This window comes from Chrysemys picta, chromosome 21 (assembly GCF_011386835.1).
Source record: "Chrysemys picta bellii isolate R12L10 chromosome 21, ASM1138683v2, whole genome shotgun sequence".
Taxonomy (NCBI): Eukaryota; Metazoa; Chordata; order Testudines; family Emydidae; genus Chrysemys; species Chrysemys picta.
In genome coordinates, this window is record NC_088811.1 from 21,837,029 (window position 1) to 21,854,232 (window position 17,204).

Consider the following 17,204-nt stretch of genomic DNA (forward strand, 5'->3'; position numbering starts at 1 on the left):
TGGAAGGGTGTATGTGGCACACGTTGCCATTGTACAGTACATTAGTCTTATTATTCAATGTGTATGTGTTCATTGTGGGAAAAGGTGTATGAGTGAAGAGTGGAAGTTTCCTTTGTAGGTTAAAAGAAGCCAAGAAGGGGAGAAGGAAAAAACAAAAAGTTAACTGAGGAAAAAAAAATAGCTAGCAAGCTCAGTTCAAAGATAAGATACTGGCCCCATCCAAGGACATTGTTCACAGCTAAGACTTGGCTGACAACCAAGAAAAGGGGGAGCCTGAATGTGCCCAAGCAACTGAGATCTGCAAAACACTGCCAGGCATTAATGAAATGTGTTAGGTTTCTTTTCTCACAGATAAAAGAAGTGCTACCCAAAGACCCTAGTAGCCCTGCCATTCATTGAAACAAGGAGACTGAGTCTATGTAAAGTCCATCAACGAAAGACTGCTTTGGCTCCAACTGGAAAAGCCCCTTCCAAGTCCTGTTAACCACCAACACTGCTGTGAAGTGCCAAGGACTACCTGCCTGGACCCATGCGTCTCACTGTAAAAAGTCCCCTCCACCTCAGGAGGACTCCCTGACTTATGATAAGCCTATTTCTCCTTCTAGCTCTGCTGTGCCTTCTGGACAGCAGGAAAAAGGAAAAAAAAGACAAGGTGAAGTGCTAGTAACCTCTCCCTTGTCCACTGACAGACCTGCTGTGCCTTTGGATTTTTCTAGAAGAAGCAAAACCATTACAGGGTGATGTGCTAGTAACCTCTCCCTTGTATGATGCTAAACCACACTGTTTCAGGAAAAGAGAAGAAGGAACACTTGCTTCATTGAAACCACAAAGTCCAGGGATTCCTGACTACAAAAGACATTAAGAACTGACCCTGGTGAAGAAACAAAGAATTATACACTGGCAGGAAGAAACTTGTGGGACCCATGCTTGGGAACATGGTATTGATTGGATTTTGGGGTTTATTCTACAGGTTGCGCCCTGTGTTTTGGATAAGTCTTTCAGCATGTATTGCCCTCCCTAATTGGATTTTAAATTATAAGTACCAAAAGCACCTTGTTGCCATTGCCCCTGCCATCTCCTCCATTACACTATTACCCCTGTAACACATCCAAATACAGACAATGCCATATATTTGATAAAACCAATGGCCAAGGCCTTCACACTTCAGTGATTTATTTAAATATTGTTTGAAAGAAAAATATTTTTAAGGTTCAGGATATCCCATATAAGCGAACAATTGAATGGATCAGTGGAGATAAAAGTATGATATCACTACAAGTGAACCCCAAGAATCTGTAATTGCAATTGATGGGTTCTATAGTGAAGTAGATATGATGGCTGTTCCTGGAATTTGCACTGTGTTAAATGAGGCCCTTATTGTTATTTGGTCACCCAATTAGTGAACAATTAAACGAATACCCAAAGAATTTGTTTTGCCACTGGAAATTTTACCTGCATAGAAATTATTCCAGTGACTAATAATGTGACCTGTACCTTACTGCAATACACCCCTTCTTATGCCATTAATATCATGCCTCACGGAAATACATAAAGGTATTCAACCAACAGATGTGGTATAGTACTACACCAAAGAGATGGTATTGAATATCACTGAGGCTGGGAAGGCATTGCAGTGGGATCGAGCATGTTCAGAAATTCAGGATTTCCTAAATGACCAGCCAATGGCCATTCGGAATGATCTAGAGCATCAGGCTTGGCCCACTGCACTTACAGACACATCAGGAGTACCATCTGATCTGTGGCCATGGAGACATACTTGGGGACTTTCTGGCTTGAAGTGCAGACATTCTCAGTGCTCCTTCCAAGCATGTATACCGGTTTGGGGGGAGGGGGGTGGTGGACTCCCACATACCGAATCCTGCCGGGTCCATAGGGAGGATGCATGTGGGATTGGGTAATTCACCGAGACATCTGGGAAATTAGACTAGTTGGTATGCCCAATCGATTTTTAGTCAGTGCTCCTGGGATTACACCTGACATTTGGATGGGGTTAGGGAGTCAATGGACAGTTTGGCCGTTAGAACCCCCACAGCTTCAGTGTATACGTAAACTGAAGCCAGGAGAAGTTGTCACTGTTCATGACTACATTTGCTGGGAGGGTAGGGGACAAGGAACTACCCTGACAGGACATTTACTTTTCCATAGCTGTGCGTATATTAATACCACCACATTGCACGACAACATTTTAATCTCACTACCACTGCAGGCAATCATATTATCTACTGGCCTGCAGATAGAGTTTTGCAAGTAGCCCTTAGGTTCCAGATACCCTTTAATTGGACTAGTTTAGTACCTGATCGATTTCAAAATTTGCTTTCACTGTTACCAGAGGTTCAGAAAATCTCTGAAATACAAGGGCAAATTCACATGATTCAAAATATATATCAAGTTGAAAAGTATGCCTTTCATACAGCTTATAGAGTGTCTACTTTATGTACTAAGTATGATGTATTGTGCTTTATGACTAAAATTGTACAACAACCCCATCATATTATTGCTATGGGAATGTTATTGCTTGTGTTGCTATTAGTTAGCTTAGGATTATGTTATTGTAAAGGACGTAATAATAGTAATACTTTTCATGTCCACGCTCATCATGCATTGTCATTACATCCAATCAAAACCCCTAAGGTTGAAGCATCTGAAGTAGAATCTGAATTCCAAGACTTAATTCAAATACAGATTTGAAAATGTTTGTTGTACTAGTAGTACAAAAGGGGGGGGTGGAGGGGGATTGTGGAAGCAGAGAAAACTGACAGGAAGGGGATTGCAATGCATGACAGTTTGTTAGCAAGAGTCAGGCTAACTGCAACCCTAATAACGCGAGATTTGTAGAAGCGAGGAATGTGTGAGGCGAGTGGGGAAAGAACTGTGAGAAGTTGCGACCTTGTGTAGATAATATGGACCGTAGACTAAGAGCTACATTAGTGAGCAAAACAAGATATCAGAATGACCTATATATAAACAAAATGCAACTGTTGCTCATTATTGTCTGTAACAAAAGGCTTGCTGTAACTGTTTACCTGTTGAGAGACCTGTTTAGCTCTCTCCCTCTATGCAACTGATAGACAGAAAATAAAGTATCTGACTTGCTGTACCCAAACAAAAAGTGAGAACTTGGTTATTCTCCGACAGTAACCTATCATTTAAATCAGCTTCATACCAGATGACTGGAGGATAGCTAATGTGACACCAATTTTTTTAAAAGGGCTCCAGAGGTGATCCCGGTAATTACAGGCTGGTAAACCTGACTCCAGTACCAGCCAAACTGGTTGAAACTACACCTCTACCCCAATATAACACAACCCGATATAACACAAATTTGGATATAACACGGTAAAGCAGTGCTCCGGGGGGGAGGTGGGGGGGGCGGGGCGGCGCACTCCAGCGGATCAAAGCAAGTTCGATATAACATGGTTTCACCTGTAACACGGTAAGATTTTTTGGCTCCCGAGGACAGCATTATATCGAGGTAGAGGTGTATAGTAAAGAACAATTATCAGATACATAGATGAACATAATTTGTTGGAAGAGTCAACATGTGGTTTTTTTTTTTTTTTTTTTAAAGAAATCATGCCTCACTAATCTACTAGAATTCCTTGCAGGGGTCAACAAGCACATGGCCAGGGGGTTATAGTGTACTTAGATTTTCAGAAAGCCTTTGACAAGGTCCCTCACAAAAGGGTCTTAAGCAAAGTAAGCTGTCATGGGATAAGAGGGAAGGTCCTTTCAGGGATCGGTAACTGGTTAAAAGACAGGAAGCAAAGGATAGGAATAAATGGTCAGTTCTCAGAATGGAGAGAGGTAAATAGTGGTGTCTCCCAGGGGTCTGTACTGGGACAAGTACTATTCAACATATTCATAAATTATCTGGAAAAAAGGGGTAAACAGTGAGGTGGCAAAATTTTCAGATGATACAAAACTACTCCAGATAGTTAAGTCCAGGAATTAATTCATATAATGTTTTATGTTAGAATGCCTTTGTAGGCCTAACAAACCTTGGAGCCCCCTGGCTGCTCCTATGTGTAGCAAGTGGAGGCAGGGGGATGGACGTGCCGCTGCTTTCAGGAGCTGCATGGATGGAGCGGGACAGACCCCAGACCCCACTCCCTGGCTGGAGCTCGAGGGCTGGATTAAAATGTTTGAAGGGCCGGATGCGGCCCCCGGGCCGTAGTTTGCCCACTTCTGCCCTAGCTTCTGTTTGCCAGAAGCTGTGAATGGGCGACAGGGGATGGATCGCTTGATGATTACCTGTTCTGTTCATTCCCTTTCGGGCACCTGGCATTGGCCACTGTCGGAAGACAGGATATTGGGCTAGATGGACCTTTGGTCTGACCCAGTTTAGCCGTTCTTATGTTCTTATGAAGGTTCATTTTGTTTTAATAGGGGAAAAAAACTCAGCAACTTGATTCAGAAATAATATGCGTGTTAATACTCTCGGTACACAGAAAATGCAATTTTTAAATAATTGTCTAAAAACACACAGTTGGGAAATCAAGGTGATCATTCAAATACTTAGAAAAGGGTTGAAAATAGGAGGCCAGGGATCTGCCTTATAAACATCCTGACTGAACAGCCCAGAGAACGTGGATTAGGTGATGCACATGATCTCAATGGGGCACTGTGCCATGTGTGTTTGGAAGATACACCTTCAGTTCTAATCGTGAGCTTTTCCCAAAAAATAAAACAAAGGGCTCAATTATTCCTTCACTTCCGCATCCAGGATTTAATTGTTGCCCAGCTTGCCATGGATGAGTAAGTCTGCTGTGAAAAGTGATATTAACAAATATACAAATACCACTTTTCACAACAGCAGACTTACTAGCTAGCAAGTCTTAAAAATTAAAAGAAAATCAACCAAAAAAAGCAAAACAGGCAAAGCACCTTATTTGTGTTTCTATTCTGTTTAGGTCCAGTAAAGAATAGGGACAACTGTACATTATTTTTATTATTGAGTCTGCAAAAAAAACCCTACATAGATAAATTACAATGATTTGCACATGTATATGTGCATATTTATTTGTTTTTCCTAAAGTTAACTAAATAATTTAGGAAAAATTGTCAGAGCGGCCACCAAAATTTTTGTTGTGAGAACCCCTGCACTAGGTCATTATTACCAATGTGCCTGATCTAAGATGGAAAAGTCTTCTTTAAATCCTTTAATTTTCTGTCTTACTGTACATTCCTCTTCATCAAAGGGTGGAAAAGCAGCATTCTGCAGATAAAGCAGGCTGACGTGTAACTAGTTCATTATACTATCCTGCAGTTCATTTGTAGCAACTAACCACACAGTAGCACTGGAAATTATCTTTACTGGGCAGTTTCCATTTACTAATGCAGTTCCTTGAAATCAGCTTGGCTTTTTTCTTCCCACTTCAGATTGTGCAAACTCGAGGTATGTTTCTTTAAAGTCAGATCAGGATGACCAGAAAGACAATTGCATTGCTTTGTGAGCACAATAAAAAGTGAATGATAAACACTGGATCTAACTAAGGCTACGTTTATGTCACGGAGGTCATGGAAGTCATGGAATAAGTGACTTCCAGAGACCTCTGTGACATTCTCTGCTTCAGCCCCAGGGGCCGAGGGACTGGAGCTGGCAGCCAGTGGAATCCCAGCAAGGTTCCAGCAACAGGCGACAGCTGAGGGGGCCCTCCTCATGGTTCCAGCAATGGGCGACAGCCCAGGGCGGGAGTAAGGGGGAGGCACGTTGGACAAGCAGCTAGTGGTGTCTCGTTTTCTCTTTGGGAAATATGGTCATCCTGCAGCTCCCAGCCACTGTGGGTGGAGGGGAGCCCCTCTGCAGCTTCCAGCTGCCGTGGGCAGAAGGGGTACCCCACAGCTCCCCGCAGGGGAAAACCATGGAGCCACAGCAGCAAAAGTCACGGACAGGTCACGGCTTCCGTGAATTTTTGTTTTTTTGCCCGTGACCTGTCCGTGACTTTTAGTAAAAATAACCATGCAAAATCTTAGTCTTAGATATAAACTGAAGATTAGAGAGTTGTGCTCTTAAAACTAAACAGTGCATCAATTTTAATGCAACTAAACTTTCATGCATCTGTAGCAAGTACAATGAAGTTTTAAAGCTGTTACTCTGCAGTATAGTTTTTGTGATGCCCTGTGTGGTTCAGATAGTTCACTCATGCTCAGAGACGTGTTTATAAGCACTGAAGTATTTGATGAAAATATAAGAAAGCATCTGAAGTGAACTGTCAGTCAATTCATCCACAAGCAAAGAAAATGGCAGTGTGTCAAGGTCATTGAGCAGCTGCTGTTTGAAGTGCAGGCCTAGAAGCAAATCAATAACTGCTGTATACTTTGGTTCATCTGAAGTGATCCAATTTCATCCTTGAGGATTTCTGCCATCTTACTTTGTTTTTGTAGATACAGACTAACACGGCTACCCCCTGATACTTGCCATCTTACTGACAGCATCTGTGGATGTATTGTTGGCCACACAGGGGATTATACTCAGTTCCCTTCATTTGTGGTTCAGATCTCACCCCAGATAATAATATGCACAGATTTCCACCTTACAGTACTTGCAAAGCGACTATTTAGTACAGGTTCAGATTGCTGTCCTTTTCTGTACATTTTCTTATATTGAGCTTTCTTGACCATGCTGGATTTTCATTTGCGGCAAACTGAAGTTCAAGCTTATGAGGAACAGAGTAACTATTAATATGCTCTACTCTACAGGCTATCAGCTCAGCAAAGAAGAGAGATTCTCTCTTCTCTTGAAGCAGGAATGGGCATTGATGCATCCCCAAAACTGTTTACTCCCGACAAAATTCTGCGCCCCTGTGGGGGCACAGAATTCATACGGCCCACAAATGTCTGTGCCCCCTGCGCAGAAAAATGCAAAAGAAATCTGCGTGGGGGCTCTTACCCGGCAGCCCAGGCAGTGCGTCTGCGCCTGGAGCAGCCTCGGAGATGCCAATCACTGGGGGTGGTAGGTGGGCAGGGCTTGCATGCCTGCGGGAAGACGTTGATCCCCGTCCGGGGGTGGGGCTGGGCCGGCCGGCCTGCCAACAAGCAACGTGCCAGTGCCTGTTGTGAGGACCAGAATACAGTATGGGGCAAACAATAAAAGGACCCACAAGAACCAGAAAGTGAAGAAGCCAGATTACAAGGTTGCGTACGTGCAGCTGGGTCAGGGACAAACCTTTCAGTTCCCAAACCTATTTCCAGAGAAAGAAGAAACCCAGACCCTGGCTCTGTCGAAGATCTCCAGGAGCAATTGATGGAGAACGAGAGACAGAGGCAGACAGCTAACCCCAGGCGAGGAGGAGTCACCGACTGCTTGGGACTGTGATGCCTGCCTTTATGCCTCTCTGATGGATTTTAATGAGCGGAACCTGCGTCTCTCTCTCCCTAGGACCTAGGGGTTATTTTCGAGCAGCCTGTCTGTGCAGAACCACGCCAACATGGCACGGAAGAGCAATGGAAAGGAAAGACCGCCTCCCAGCGCTTTCTGAAACGAACGAACAAGCCGGAGACTGGTGTGGCTTCACGAGCAGTGTTCGAGCGCGGGGAGAGCGCTTTCCCGGCGCTCTGAGCCCCGCCACGCTGGTACTTGCACCCTGTGAACGGGCTGGGGGGGGGGCGAGATTTAGTCTCTTCTGGCCCTTTAACTAGGCCCCGCCCCATGACAGCGCGGGGTCACCAACAGGGAACAGCAGCAGGCCACGCCCCCCGCAGTGCCCTGCGTCTCACGTCGCTGACGGTGTTCGCGCGGTGTGTTCACGTCACCAGTTCACGTGCGGTCGCTTCATGTCGTCACCGCGTCGGCGCAGCCCCTACCTGGGCCCGCGAGCCAGTAGCCAGGCGCGCAGCCAAGGAGCCGCCCGGCCGGGCTGAGCGGGGCCGCGCACCGGCGGGGGAGGGGCTGCAGCCAGGGGGCGGCCAGGTACCACGCGGAGGAGCGGGCGGGAGCTATCGGGCGCGCGCGCGGTATGTGGGGGGCTCCCTGTGGGCTCGCGCGGTACAGGCGTCGGGCGCGCGCTCAACGTCCGTGTCGCGGGGGGCCGGGCCGGGCCGCGTCTGACCCGCTTCCTTAGTCCGCAGGCGGCGCCCGGCGCGGAGCGGGATGGCCCCGCGGCTGCAGCTGGAGAAGGCGGCCTGGCGCTGGACCGAGAGCGTGCCGCCCGAGGAGGTGACGCAGGAGCATATCGAGGCGGCCTATCGCATTGGGCTGGAGCCCTGCCAGCGCGGCGTGTGCAGGTACCGGGCCCGCCCCTCCCCCCAGCGGCCTGAGGAAGGCCCAAACCCGCCCGCCCGTCCCCGCGGCGTCTGGGCCGCCCCGAGGCCAGGCTCTCCCCGGCAGGCTGGGGAGGAGCGGACGCTCTCTCCAGGAAGCGCCTGGCGGGGCCCGGCCAGCCCTGAGGGGAGCGCCTGGGCCCGGCTCCGATGGCAGGAGCGGGAAGGAGCCTCCCGCCAGCCGGAGAGCTCAGCGCGTCCCTGCCGTGGGGGGTGGGGGGGTCGCTGGTTCGGGGGCGACTCATGTTCCCTCGGCTGCGGAGTTCAGCCCCTTCGGAGACCCTCCCCTCCGACGGCCCTGCTCCTTCCCCGCGCCCAGCAGCGCCCAGCCTGAGCAGCTGGCTAGAGGGGGACCAGAGCCCTGTGCGTAAGCACTCTGAAGCAAAGAAGATCTATTTTGTCAGCGTGTTTAAGAGTAGTAATTAAAAACGAAACATTGGTGACTTTTAAGGTGACCCTGTTCCTTTAATTTTCAATGTCTTGCCAAAGTTATTGACTTTGGACTTTATGCCTGGTGGAAACCAACCTGTTCAAACTTCAGATGGACTTACCATAACTGCAGCAGAGCTATTTCTGTGTCCAGTATTGGGGGGGGGGGGAGGTGGTGTACAGAAATTTATTTGAAAACTCTCATACGACAGCAATAAATGCCTTTAGGTAGAAAATACACCATTAATGCAACCAGTTTAGTTTAAGCATGTTAAAATAAAAAACTGTTCTCCTCTCTTCCTCCCCCCCCTCCCCCCCGGCTTATAAATGCCTCCTGAACAAGTTACAACATCAAGCCCTTTCCACCCTCTCTGACTTGTCACCATATTATGTGTGGGTGAGCAGGATGAAATTGTACATAGCTGGACAAGGCATAGGAGCGTTGTCAAGAGCAATCAGGCACAGTCACCATGAGCTGTAAATTGTCTTTGTAAAACAAAATAAAAATGCCCTGTATGGAGAAAGTGGCATTTCTGCTCATTTCGACAACTAAAACAAGGATTTTGTTTGGGTGAGCTGTACTGAGATTAACACTAATCAGTACCTCCAAGCCTGTTCAGTAAAAACCAGAGCCTGTTGGTCATAAATTAAAGAGCACGTACTATTAATAAAGAGAACTTCTTAAGTTACTTCTGTGTGTTCTTTATTCTGTTTGCTGTTGCCCTTTGTTTTGCAAATAAAACTAATTTAGTTCACCTTGTCTGCTGCCTGTTTATGCACTAGTTACAAATGGCAAATGTATGGTTTATAATTTAATGTTTTCATAACTGTTTTTGTAGAAGAAACTGCAGAGGAAACCCAAACTGTTTGGTTGGGATTGGTGAACATGTTTGGCTAGGAGAAATTGATGAAAATAGCTTTCACAACATTGATGACCCAAACTCTGAACGGAGGAAAAAGGTAAAAGAAACTCATTTTTGTCATTCAAACTGTAGCTCTAGTTTGGCAAATGCTTTCTATTTATGTGAGTAAAGTTTACATATGTGCTTAAGTGTTTGTAGGTTAAGGGCCTACATAGAAGAACCGTCTTCTTCAAAGAATACCATATTGACAGGATTCCCACTACTGGGTTTCAGCTCCCTAGCATGAGTCTGGAATTCCCTTAGCTTTCAAAGATTTGAGGCACTAGCTGCTCATTCCCCATCTGAGACCAACTCTAAGTGCTCAGTGCCCTAGAGTAGAGGTCTCCAAAGTGACGTGCACAAGAGGATCCTTGGGGGCGTGCAGCAGGAGGAGCGTGTTTTTGGTTTTTTGGTTTTTTTTGCTTTGGCTTTGGCAAAAAGGTAGAGCCAGCGCGGCGGGGGGTGCGTGTATTTTTTTTTTACTGATGGGGTGCGCGATTTAAAAAGTTTAGAGACCACTGCCCTAGAGCATTCAATTTCATTTCCTTGATGAGCAGAATGCAATGAGTTCTCTATATTCTAAGGGTAAGGGGCATCCAAAGAAATCACCAGAAGAGAACTACACTTGGGGGGAGAAATCGATCTAAGTTATGCAGCTTCAGCTACGTGAATGACATAGCTGAAGTCGACATATTTAGATCTACTTACCGCGGTGTCTTCACTGAAGTAAGTCGATGGCTGATGCTCCCCCATCAACTCCACTTGCGCCTCTCGCCCTGGTGGAGTACTGGAGTCGATGCGATAAATCGACTCTCACTGGATCGATCGCTGCCCGTCTATCCAGCCGGTAATGTAGACAAGCCCTTAGAAGTTCAAAATGTTACATGCTTCCCTTCAGAGTTAAGAAACAGGAGAGGGACGTATGTTAGTTGGGAATTGGTCCTGCTTTGAGCAGGGGGTTGGACTAGATGACCTCTTGAGGTCCCTTCCAACCCTGATATTCTATGATTCTATGGTTAGTATAAATGGAGTCAGATGATATCTGCAGGTAAGCAGAATTACAGATGAACAATTGTCTATTTAATGACATCATGTTGATTGGACACGTACTGTTGGAGACTAAGAAGTTTGAAGGAAAACTCCATAAACCTGTAGAGTCTCAGCACCAATAACTAGTTTCTACACTGCTGCTTTTAACTGAGTTAGTAAGAGCCTAATTGACAGTCAGTTTTATCAATCTGCTCCTTTTAAACAGGAATTAATTCATATAATGTTTTCTGTTTTATGTTAGAACGCCTTTGTAGGCCTAACAAACCTTGGAGCCACATGCTACGTGAACACTTTCTTGCAGATGTGGTTTCTTAACTTGGAACTTCGGCAGGCCCTTTACTTGTGTCCAAGCACTTGCAGTGAATATGTGACTGGTCAAGGCATCCCAAAAGACAGAGGTTAGTGGAAGGTCATAGCATCTCCTAAGTCTTTGTTTTGTTATAAGCAAAAGTTGCTTTAATTATCTCAGCAAAGAGAGAAGTTTTAATGTATTTGAATGAGCTACTCTGAAATTTTGTGAACCTTATGGTGTGAAGTCATTTTCTGCTTTATACAGTTAAACGTGGTAAACAATATTAAGTGACTAGAGAGAGAAAAATTATAAGAAATATTAATTTTCATGTTTCAGGACATTATTCTCCCACCAGCTGACTGGGGTTAGGAAGAAGGTTCTACTCATAAGCATATTTCATGCGAGAACTTCAATCCCACATAAGGAAATTATGTAGAAAAATCTGGCATTGGCCACGGTTGGTGCCAGAATAATGTACTAGATTGTTCACACCAGATTAGACCAGTGGCCCATGTTTTTTGTTTAATGTGCTATAGGTGTGCTTTGCAGTTAATGTGTCTTAATAGTATTCTGCTTTCTGTTTTACACCGTGGATTATTGCATGGTAATATCTGTTTTACCATGCTGCTTAAACTTACTATTGCAGCTGGTATTTCACACCAGATAAAATGAATTTTTGTCCATTTTTTGTGAGGTATTTTTAGCCCATCATTTCATTTGATGGAGGAGGTACTCAGAAGATATGGTACTTGAAAGCAACAAAATACTGTGGAAAACCTCAAGTGTACAACATAACAGAATTTATTATTAACTAATAGCCTTAGGGCCTTCTCCCCCTACTGAGTGTTGGCTGTGGGAAAGGCAGCACGGTCTAAAATGGGAAAATCTGTCATCTTTAGAATTGATTTTCTGATTCTTAATTTAACCACTTTAGAGCTCATGATGATTTATAATCTGAGCTGTAAACAAGGACAGCTTGTTTCTGACCATGAAGATGTTTATTAAAAATAGTTTAATCCATTGACTAACAAAAAGTAAATTATTCTAATTGGAATGAGTTTAATTTTCTCTTGTCTTGTTTTGAGAAAAACAGTAACTTTCTGATCACTAACTTGGGCATGTTTTTTTTTTCCAATAGATTATGAACCCCAGACAATTTGTGAACATCTTCAGTACTTGTTTGCGTTGTTACAGAACAGTAATAGACGATACATTGATCCCTCCGGGTTTGTTAAAGCGCTAGGTTTGGATACAGGACAACAACAGGTAGTCGAGGTTTTTAAATTTGACGAGCTTTCCTTTTGAACAAATTGAGCATGGTGGAACATTTATCCTGTAACAGAGCATAAAAACCTGTTGATTGGATTGTCAGGTGTAAATTGGCATTGTTTGGTAGAGTTAATTGGAGCTGTGCCGATTTACACCTTGAGCTGCCCCTAGATTTAAAATGAAACAACTGATTAAAATCATACTGTCTTGTTTGCTTGTGCTTCTACTTTTCTGTTGCTTGACTAGAGCTATCATGTAAACAGAAGTAACCTGTATTTGTGTGCTGAGACACTGCAAAGCGGTGTCATGATGGGTCTCAAAGAGGTATGAGAAACCCAGAAGGATAATGGAGCCACACTTGGGTGATTGTTTTTTCTAGAGGTCATCTAATGCATCCGAGGGTGATGAGGGAGTTGGCTGATTTGATTGCAGAGCCATTGGCCATTATCTTTGAAAACTTGTGGCGAACAGGGGAGGTCCTGGACGATTGGAAAAAGGCAAATATAGTGCCCATCTTTAAAAAAGGGAAGAAGGAGAATCTGGAGAAGGAGAACACACTAGTCAGCCTCAGCTCAGTCCCTGGAAAAAACATGGAGCAGGTCCTCAAGAAATCAATTTTGAAGCACTTGGAGGAGAGGAAGGTGATCAGGAACAGTCAACATGGATTCACCAGGGCAAGTCATGCCTGACCAACCTGATTGCCTTCTATGTTGAGATAACTGGCTTTGTGGATATGGGGAAAGCGGTGGACGTCATGTATCTTGACTTTAGCAAAGCTTTTGATACGGTCTCCCACAGTATTCTTGCCAGCAAATTAAAAAAGTATGGATTGGATGAAAGGACTGTAAGGTGGATAGAAAGCTGGCTAGATTGTCGGGCTCAACGGGTAGTGATCAATGGCTTCATGGGGGTTCCAAAGAGGATGGAGCTCGGGCTGTTCTGAGTGGTGGCAAATGACAGAACAAGTTGCAGTGGAGGAGGTCTAGGTTGGATATTAGGCAAATCTATGTCACTAGGAGTGTAGTGAAGCACTGGAATGGGTTCCCTAGGGAGGTGGTGGAATCTCCATCCTTAGAGGTTTTTAATGCCCGGCTTTACAAAGCCCTGTCTGGGATGATTTCGTTGGTGTTGGACTAGATGACCTCCTGAGGTCTCTTCCAACCCTAATCTTTTATGATTCTATGATTTTAATATTCAGTATGGCAAGTGTGTTCTGGCCTTTTTAAAAGAAATGCCATAAAACATTATTTTGAGAAGATAAGAAATGATGTAATGAAACAGTGATTGAGTATTGTCACAAATTGTTACATAAAAACATAAGAACTGCTATACTGTGTCAGACCAATGGCCCATTTAGTTCAGTATCCTGTTTTCCAACAGTGGCTATGGCCAGGTGCTTCAGATTAAATGAACGGAACAGGTAATCATCAAGTGATCCATCCCGTCATCCACTTCCAGCGTCTGGCAAACAGATGCTAGGGACACTCAGAGCATGATGTTGCATTCCTGCCCATCCTGGCTAATAGCCATTGATGGACCTATCCTCCTTGAATGTATCGCTTTCTTTTTTGAACCCTGTGATAATTTTGGTCTTCACAACATCCCCTGGCAACTAGTTCCACAGGTTGCCTGTGCATTGTGTGAAGGAATACTTCCTTTTGTTTGTTTTAAACCTGCTGCCTATTAATTTCATTTGGTGACCCCGTAGTTCGTGTTATGAGAAGGCGTAAATAAGACTTAGTTATTTATTTTCTCCACACCAGTCAAGATTTTATAGACCTCCATCATATCCTCTTACTCATCTCTTTTCTAAGCTGAAAAGTCCCAGTCTTTTTAATCTCTCCTCACACAGAAGCTGTTCCATAACAAAGGAAGATTAATACACTTTAAACTACTGTGTGCTGTTTTTACAACATAAGCAATGCTCTGAAAAAGCCTGTCAGTCAAATATTTGTTTCAGTATTCTTCTGGGGAAAAGATTGGTTCACAATGTGGAGTTATAAAGTGAGAATAATGGGATTTATACAGTATATAAGCCACTCCTATTGTTCAGAATCCTGCAAATTGCAATGCAGAAATCACATTTCTTAGCTACCAGCACTGTACCAATTTAATTCATGCTGCTGTTCTCATGCTATGTGTCTTAATCTCCCTTTAGTAAAGTTCAATTTTTTCTTAGCCCTCTTGATTTGTATTTTTCTATTCATCGTACTCCTTAGTAAGCTTTTGTGTAATTTGGAATGCAGGTCTCCATCACTGATATTTCAAGTAAATTAGAGAGGTAGGTTCTGACTCCACTTTTGAGTTGCAATATATTACCAAGTATTGGTGTTTTGTTCTAGGATGCCCAGGAATTTTCAAAGCTATTCATGTCACTACTAGAGGATACTTTGTCTAAACAAAAAAATCCAGATGTACGGAACATTGTTCAAAAGCAGTTTTGTGGAGAGTATGCATATGTCACTGTGTAAGTAGTTGGTTTAATTCTCTATTGGTGCTTTCTTGCTCAGTGTGTTTGCCTATTCTTCTGGTCACCTTTCTACAAATATTGAAGGCTTTTTTCGGGGTGGGGTGGGGGGAAGGGAAGGCATGAGTGGGAAGGAGCCTTTTTAAATCTGTAGCAGAAGAGAAGGTGACTTTCTAGTTTAAAAATAATTTAACAAATGTTTTCAGTGTTTTTAAAGTCTTGAGTTTCTTAAAAATAAGATGGCATAATTTTTAACATTCTACAGTTTGCCTATTTTTTTGTAATTCATCCTTTAGTAAAGGAAAGTAACTCACAAATAGTCACTTGAATTAAAGTATGTGGATTAATTCCTTATATCTAGAATATATGGTATTAAGCTGCCCCAGTGCCTGTTTTGTTTCCCGGTAGTGGACTCGTAAACTATATTTGAAACATAGCGCAAATATCGGTTGTAAATGGGCATTTCTGCACTCCTGCTAGGTGCTGTCTTCCCTCTGTATAAGGTCCTCTTCTGTAACCCATGCAATCTTGGAAACAGTGTATTGGAGATCATTTAATCCAGTCTCTCTCCTGGTTTAACAATCAGAGGAAGAACTTCAGCAGTAAAGTTTTATGATGGTTAAATGACTGACACATTAAGCCATGTACTGATCTATTTTAATTCTAGCTGTAACCAGTGTGGCAGGGAGTCCAAACTCATATCGAAATTTTATGAACTGGAGTTAAATATCCAAGGGCACAAGCAGTTGACAGACTGTATCACAGAATTTCTTAAGGTACCAACTCCTATGTAATCCTACTGTTTCTGTAGCATCCACAAAGCATTAGTCTCCTTGCCTGTTGAGAGGGTGTTTAAGTTTTTCCCCCTTTTGTTCAAGAAGTGCTTTAATTTTCAACCTGGTATCACAGCAAAGTTAGTGGTCAGAGCTTTGAATCTACTCAGTGGGTTGACTAGAGTAACAATTTGAGTTTTCTATCCTAAATGTGGGCCCAGTCCTGTACTCCCAATTCAGATAATTCTTTTAATGAAGAACAAGGTGTGTGGTAATGGTAAAATAATGGCAATTAAAGAGAGACATCTGAAAATATCACACCTGTCTGAAAATATTCCACCTAAAATTACTAAAACGGATAGATTAGAGAATATTTCTCAGTTTGTTTACTTTTTAGTTCATAGCATTCTGTATATAGTCATTTTCCTTGCTTCCCTGATTTGTCAACTGGAGAGCTTTAAGTCTAAAATATTGGCAGGTGGCTCTGGAGAAGCAACATCAGCACCTATATCTGCTTTTAATGCATGTTTAAAATTTGGCTAGAACTCAAGTTAAGGGTGTTTAAGGTTTGAGTTATGAAGGTCATTAAAAATATTAAGGGCAGAGTTAATTAAAAGTTTAGTCTTTTGCCCTGTAAATAGTCAGATAGTTTGGTGAAGCAGAGTGCCTTGCTTGACCAACAAGTTGCTTTGCTTGTGGAAGGCCTTCTACAATAAAAAGCAAACAATTTAATACCTGCAAATCTAATAGCTGCATTAGGAGGCTACCACACCCCAAGACTACAGTATCTTCACCTTGCAACAATGAACTTGGGCTTGAAAGTTTGCCTTACAATTAAAAGGAAAGCCTTCTCGCTTACATTTGGCTCTTGTTGATCCACATTGGAGTTAATTTGGCTCAGCATGGGGAAAAGGATCCATCTATATGGGTCTCATTGCATGTTCATTGCTAAAATATGGCTTTCTATTAATTCTGGCCATATGGCCATGCCACACTACCTATGTGACCTCATTAAAGTAGAATTTTCCACCATCTTTCTGGTAGAAGGCAAGTTTGCACATCTCTCTACTGTGGAGGGCAATTTTGATAATCTGCCTGATACTGCAACTAGGGCTTCTGACTTCAGTCTGGAAGACATGTGGTTTCCTCAGACTGACAGCTGCCTATTAACAACTCTGATAATTTTACCGGGTGGTGAACCCAGAGCTTTCAGTATCTTATATGCTGTCTTGTACTATCACTGCACAATATTTTGGAACACAGCTTGAATGATCTACACCTCTACCTCGATATAACGCTGTCCTCGGGAGCCAAAAAATCTTACCGCGTTATAGGTGAACCGCGTTACATCAAACTTGCTTTGATCCAGCACAGCGCCCCCTCCCCTCCCCCCCCCCCCCCCCCGGAACACTGCTTTACTGTGTTATATCCGAATTCGTGTTATATCGGGGTAGAGGTGTAGTTAGAATTCTCACATTTTAACGTGGTTTCTGTATATAGTTTTTAATCTCCGGCTAGAGCATAGAACTAATGTTGCACTCTCTTAACATGTACTGATGACCTTTCTTTTTCTCTTGGTCAGGAAGAAAAGTTAGAAGGGGACAATCGTTACTTTTGTGAAACTTGTCAGAGTAAACAAAATGCAACAAGGAAGATCAGGCTGCTTAGTCTTCCATGTACACTCAACTTGCAGCTGATGCGTTTTGTGTTTGACAGGTAAGTGACCTAACCTGTATGTGTTG

At 43.6% G+C, this 17,204-nt stretch overlaps 1 protein-coding gene and 1 long non-coding RNA gene across 5 annotated transcripts in view; one reads left to right on the forward strand and one right to left on the reverse strand.

Moving 5' to 3' along the window:
* Positions 1-723: 723 nt before the first annotated feature.
* Positions 724-6,857, reverse strand: LOC135976949 (uncharacterized). The gene is made up of 2 exons (XR_010594224.1): positions 6,436-6,857; positions 724-6,380 (listed from the first exon to the last, which is right to left on the reverse strand). It is a non-coding gene; the product is annotated as an uncharacterized LOC135976949 (long non-coding RNA).
* Positions 6,858-7,029: 172 nt separating this feature from the next.
* Positions 7,030-17,204, forward strand: part of USP48 (ubiquitin specific peptidase 48) — a 48,081-nt gene continuing 37,906 nt past the window's right edge. For 3 of the 4 annotated variants that reach the window (XM_042856247.2, XM_042856249.2, XM_042856248.2), the window contains exons 1-8: positions 7,793-7,930; positions 8,082-8,244; positions 9,549-9,669; positions 10,903-11,059; positions 12,092-12,219; positions 14,565-14,689; positions 15,357-15,465; positions 17,045-17,178. In XM_042856247.2, coding sequence (XP_042712181.2) covers positions 8,111-8,244; positions 9,549-9,669; positions 10,903-11,059; positions 12,092-12,219; positions 14,565-14,689; positions 15,357-15,465; positions 17,045-17,178 — 908 coding nt within the window. In that variant the 5' untranslated portion in view covers positions 7,793-7,930; positions 8,082-8,110. Of the gene's footprint in view, positions 7,594-7,792; positions 7,931-8,081; positions 8,245-9,548; positions 9,670-10,902; positions 11,060-12,091; positions 12,220-14,564; positions 14,690-15,356; positions 15,466-17,044; positions 17,179-17,204 lie in introns of those variants that run through there. The other variant, XM_005281704.5, reaches the window with a different exon arrangement.